This window comes from Mus pahari, chromosome 1 (genome assembly GCF_900095145.1).
Source record: "Mus pahari chromosome 1, PAHARI_EIJ_v1.1, whole genome shotgun sequence".
NCBI classification, from domain to species: Eukaryota; Metazoa; Chordata; class Mammalia; order Rodentia; family Muridae; genus Mus; species Mus pahari.
In genome coordinates this window covers 75,127,069-75,132,990 of record NC_034590.1, presented here as the reverse complement: position 1 = coordinate 75,132,990, position 5,922 = coordinate 75,127,069, and the positions used below count along the sequence as shown (strand labels likewise).

Below are 5,922 nucleotides of genomic sequence, written 5' to 3'. Positions count from 1 at the left end.
ATACCAGATGACCTTGAACTCAGAGGTCTCCCTGTCTTAATCTTCTGNCAGATTAAAGGTGTGTGCCACCACACCTTTAATACCAGATGACCTTGAACTCAGAGGTCTCCCTGTCTTAATCTTCTGGAGAAGATCTCCATACCAAGATCCAGGTCAGAAACTTCTATCTCCCAGCCTCCAGATTAGGGGCACTGCTGGGCCTTCCAATTCTGGATTGTAGTTCATTCCAGATATAGTCAAGTTGACAACCAGGAATAGCCACTACAACCATCATACCAGAAACTAAATTTCACTGGGTAGCACCTTGCCCCCAAATCTGTTATCTCCTAGAAGATAGGGTTCAGTTCCATTTCACTTCCTAGCGCCCCTGTAGTAATTGAACCATATATTTTATATTTCTCCTTTCTAATATTGCTACACTTTTTCAAAACAGTCTCTTTCTTATCATCCAGTCAAGGTCTTTTGATGGAAGATGTCATCTAATCTACTGAGTAGACTGCAGTTGACATTGGGATGGAAAAAAAAATGACCTTGAACCTAGTCTGTTTCTTTAGTTTTTATCAGTACGGGCTTTGTCCCAAGCATTATGTTGTTGGGAATCTACCCACAAAGAATTCTGGAATTAGTTATAATGACATTTTATAGTGGTTTTTTTATCAGCCCTTGACTGTGTATCCACTTTGCAGGTGATTCAGTCACCCAGCTAATTCCATCATGCTGACACACTCCCACTGGAGTAATAAGATTAACTTTTANGTGGACCATACCAGGCAAATCCTACATTTCTGTTTATTTTTGAGAAAAGGGTCATTTGTGTTTGAGAGTCCAGATCTTTTGATTTCTTAGAGNACTGTCTTAAAGAGCCTGACCTAAGGTTGGACACCAGTTAACAGTAACAGACCAGTACCTATCACCAGTTTCCAGGTTACCCACTCCCCCAATAAGACCTGTGTCAAGCACTAGTTTCCANCAGGTTACCTCCCCCAAATACCCAGGTGTAACACCAGTTCCAGGTGATTTCCCAACAAATCTGCACCTCCCAGGTAACAATCCTGCTCCTGGCACTTCACTTCCTAACAACCACCAATAAAGAAACAAACAAACAAACAAACCAAAAAAACAACAACAAAGAACAACAACAACAAAAACAAAACAACAAAAAACAGAACTTAAGTTTATGGTTTGGCTCCCAGCAAGAGACAACTATATTAAAGGCCATAATGGCTTCCCAATCAGATGTGTGCAATGATAGATACCCATCTCTTGTCTCTATAAAACTCTATTGAATTATGCCACCCCAATGCAATTGTATGGGAATCGTTCTTAGGTGGTCCTTTGGGGGTTCACCAAACTTTCCTGGCACAAAATGGTCCAATTTGACCTTGAGTTTTGTTTCATCCTTTGATGGCTTCAGCTCCTGATCACTCAGTTGGCTGCCATTGCCTGAATAAAATACACACACACAAGCATACACACACACAAACACAACCCAAAAATAAAACACACACACAAAATAAACTACATCTGAAACAAAATTTGTCTTGGTAAGTGTTATATCTCCTTATGAAGCAGTGAAACCTGATTTTGTTCTTCTTCATTTTGAAACACAGTTTTAATAATATTACCACATAAGTTCAAATTTATCTTCTGGTTTTTATGGTTAGGTATATGAATGATACAAATGTAGGCCTCGCACATTTGCTCAAAATCCTTTACCTCTGCCATGCACCCCTAGTTCATTTCTATTATTACTTTCAGTAAGGAATTGTATATCAGACTGTTCTTGAAGGCAAGGTATATACAGAATGCCAATTGTTTTCTGTCTGATATACTAATCCCAAATGAATAAGATGCTAATTTTAGAGGAATGTTCAAGTTACTAAGATCTTTGGGTGTGCTTAGAAATACTGATCTCTCCATTATATAGCATTTCAGAAAACTTGGAAAAACCAATCAGGTATGGTGTGAAGAAAGTGGGAGATGATGCAAGGGTTCTGGTGTCTATGGCTAGTTCGGCAGATTGCCACCTTCTAGCAATACACACAGTGTGAGAAGAAAGCCAAGCCTGTGGCCTTCTATTGGGGCCTCTCAAGATGGGTCTGGTTTAAACACAGCCACCTAAATGCCCTTACACTGGGTGGGGTTCTACCTACTTGCCCTCATCCACATTCATATCTCATCAGTTCCATATGGATGTTCTGAACACTGCTATGTAATAGTTGTTGGGTTTGAAATTGATTTCTCCACTTAAAAGTCTCTCCTACATGATCCTAGAAGTTATTCTCAACCTTCCTCTAATGCTGTCTGAAGTTTCAATATACTTCCTCATGTTGTGACCCCCCCCCAAGTATATCATTGTTTCCAATGCTACATTTATACTGTGACTTTGCTACTGCAGTTGAATAGCCAGGTGAATATCTGATAGGCAGGATATCTGATATGCAACCTTTGTGAAAGAGAAATTCATTCCCAGAGCGGTTGAGACCTACAGGTTGAGAACACCATACTAAGCTTGTGTAACCAGTAATCAACTTGTGTTTAGTAAGCATTTTTCATTGCACCAATTACAAACTCTGTATATCATTCAGAGTGGTGCTTCCTCTCCAACAAAAAGGCAACCTTTTCATCCCAATAGCAGAATTTGTCCTCTTCCAGCTTCATGACAAGCTTAAGAAGGACTTGGAGCCCTTGTGACCAGAAGGCACACTGAGGCTGATGGAGTCTTTGGCAGAGACATGGAGCCCAGGCAGTTTGGCAATCCCAGACACTGCAAATCCCAACTCAGCCTTTTCCATTTGTCTTTGATGAACACATGCCACACAGGTGCTGACCCTCACCCTTTCTCTTTCAATCTCACAGCCTGAGTCTAGAAGCCAGGATTTCAATGGTGCCCATGATCTCACACCACGGACAGGATAGGTGGTAACTCTCTGGGAGAAAAGAATCCTCATTTAAAAATATGTGAGTGATGATTCATGTCTACACCCATGAGACCAATGTTACAACCAGGTTCAGTACACTCTTCCAAGTGTATACCACACTGATTTACATTCATGATAAAAACAAAACAAAACATAACATAAAAGAAAAAAGAATAATGAAGAAGCACACAATGATTGTGAAATAATAGAATTTATTTGGTCAAAGAACTGTGGATTACACAAAAGAACAAAAGCATCTATCTTACATTGTATACTACACATTTTCTGGGCAGTCACAAAGCAACTTATTGGCTGAGCGAAAACTCCAAACATCAAGAGCTCCAACATGGTGATGGTAGTTTCTACCCTGCTTAGATCCTGTGAGTTGCAGGAGAGGGTATGCAGACCTCCCCCAGGTTTCCAACTTTCTTATTTTTAACCTGTACCAACACCCTGGGCAATTTTTTTCCACATCCAATTGATTCTCAGACAGCCAGTAAGCAAAGACAGGCAAGGGCCCAGAGGAAAGGTAGATGCCACAAGAAGGGCAAGGCATTGTCTCTGCCTGGGACAGAGGTGCAAATCTCTTGTTCCAGGAGCCTTGGGTCAACAGTGTGTCCACAGGAGCCAGTGTGAGTGGGTGGGTGAGCACTAGCTAACAAGCAGAAGCCTCTGTCCTTGCTTGTTCTTGTTCTTCCCCTTCTTTGATCTTCGCCTCCCTCCCTGACTACAGAGCTGCCCAGTGTTCACAGGGCCCTGAGAGGTGAAGAGCCTGTCAGTATTGTGCCAGGGTTTATTCTCCCTGTCTGGAGCATCCTTGCCCCAGTTTGCTGTGGATCTGGGTTGGTGAATCACAATTGCATTGGCAGGCAGATCATGTTCGCCTTCGGTATTCCTGAGGTTCTGCCCAACTTTCTGGAGGTTCAGTTCCTGAGGCATGATTTCGGTGTTCTTATGTTTCTGCCCAGCTTTCTGGTGGTTCAGTTCCTGAGGCACGATTTCAGTGTTGCTGTGTTTCTGCTCAGATTTCTTGTGGTTCTGTTCCTGAAACACTTTCCCCTCCCCTAAGGAGGTTTCTTTGGTTGCTCTCTTCTCCCTGTTTCTGCAGGGCTCTCCTGCATCTTCTGTGTAAGAGCTTTCCTTCTGCTGCTTTTTTCCCCAGGATTTCTTCAGCTGGTATTCGGAGTCAAGAACCTCATGTTCTCTGCCCTCTGGCATGTCGATACTGACCTGTTTGAGGTCCGTCTGCTGCACATAGAAGAGCACATAGGCATTCTCATTCAGGACAGAAGTCACATCACACGTGGTGACCTTAGTATCATCCATCTTGTACCACTTCCCATGGCTGACTTTGACACAACAGAAGTAATGTCCACTGTCACAAGTTGCACCATCATGGACCAGGACGGCATAGAGGGCATAAGGCAAAGGTGCATCAGCAGGCTGGGACAGGTATGGCTTCAGGTCAAGGAACTCCGGGTAGCTTACTTTTCTGTCCAACTTGTTACCCGTGAAGCCCGAGAAGTGCTTTAGCACAAGCAGGAGTACCTTTGGGGCACTATAAACCCTCAGGGTCTTGGAAGCTGGCATCTTCTGTCTACACCTACCACAGTAGTAGGCATTCTCCCCACACAGCTCTTCTGCCTTCTCTATATCCTGTAAGGCTTGCTTCACACTCTGAACTGAGCTGATATCCAAGGGGATGTCCAGGAAGGGATCATAGGAATCTGAGGTGCCATGGCAGTGGAGACACTTGATCTGAGACCTCCACCAGCCTCCAAATATGTCATGAATCAGGGAGTTGTCCTCAGAGGGGGATTCCTCTTCTGATTGGCCGGGCCCTCGAAGGCAGGATTCATGCATGGTTTTCAAGGTGAACATGAGAAACTCATGGGCATCTTCCTGCTTGTCCTTGTGGAAGGCAGAGGTCAAAATCGGGGAGGGCTTCATGACATCCCCTGAGTGGGAGTGCAGGAGACTCTGGGTCACATGGGCTTCCATAGCACACATCTTACAGCCTTCTGGGGAACAACAGGTCTGAGTGTGCTCCTGGGACAGCATGTAGTCAGTGAGAGGTGGTATGTGTGTTAAGCACTGCAGGGCTGCATTCAGGTAGCAGCTGTTGCCTGTGTTCTGGAGCCCACATCCCGGTCCTTGGGGACTTTCCCAACTCAGACTGTGCTTGCCATTGGCAGCCAGCACCTCCACCATCTGAGTTTCATCCTGATACAGCTCTGGGGCACCAGGAGATGACAGGGCTGGATCTGCTCCGGGATAAGAACACGAAAAGACTTTAGGGCATGCCAGTGGTCAAATACTTTAACTTCAGACTGCATTCTAGAAAACCTGACCTAACTTTCACCTCAGGAAAACTAACAGGACAATACCTAGCATCTTTACAAGTTACTCCACTCAACCCCTCCAAAAAAGAAAACACTCATATACACCCCATCCTAAACCAAACATGAACATAAATCCAGTCTCTAGGTTACACCCCCAACAAGACCAGTGCCTCCAGGTTATTACTCCACCAGATCTGCACCACCAGGTTCAAAGCCCACCCCTTCCCTAACAACCATCCATACAGAAGGAAGCAGGCATTCAGCCCATGACTCCCAGCACCCACCATTATGTTACAGGCCACAAAAACTAGCCAATTAGATGCTTGCACACTCACCCACACCTCTCTGCTTGCTGCTTACTGTAAACGCTTACCCTGAGAGATATCGGAGGCTCACTATCCCCAAAGCCTTCCTGCTAGACAGTGGCTCACAGTGGTGCCCTAGCTAGCTGGAATAAGAAGGCCTCACAGTGATTGCATCTCATCAGTTCCTGTCTGGTTTGGGGGATGACTGCTCTTTCCTGGCACTACACATGCAAGCTGCAAAGGCCTTATGATGAGACTCAACTTCTTAGGAGGGCAGAGCAGCCCCTTTGTCAACAAAAGTCAGCACCCTCCATTCTTCCTTATGCAGGTCTAGGGCATCCTGAAATAACAAGG

General features: G+C 44.6%; 1 protein-coding gene across 1 annotated transcript; it reads right to left on the bottom strand.

Moving 5' to 3' along the window:
* Window positions 1-3,541: 3,541 nt before the first annotated feature.
* Window positions 3,542-5,315, bottom strand: LOC110322058 (ubiquitin carboxyl-terminal hydrolase 17-like protein C). Its single transcript, XM_021198610.1, has 2 exons — window positions 5,309-5,315; window positions 3,542-5,212 (listed from the first exon to the last, which is right to left on the bottom strand). The coding sequence occupies exons 1-2, from the start codon at window positions 5,313-5,315 to the stop codon at window positions 3,573-3,575; spliced, it is 1,647 nt and encodes a 548-aa protein (XP_021054269.1). The 3' UTR covers window positions 3,542-3,572.
* Between the last annotated feature and the right edge of the window lie 607 nt (window positions 5,316-5,922).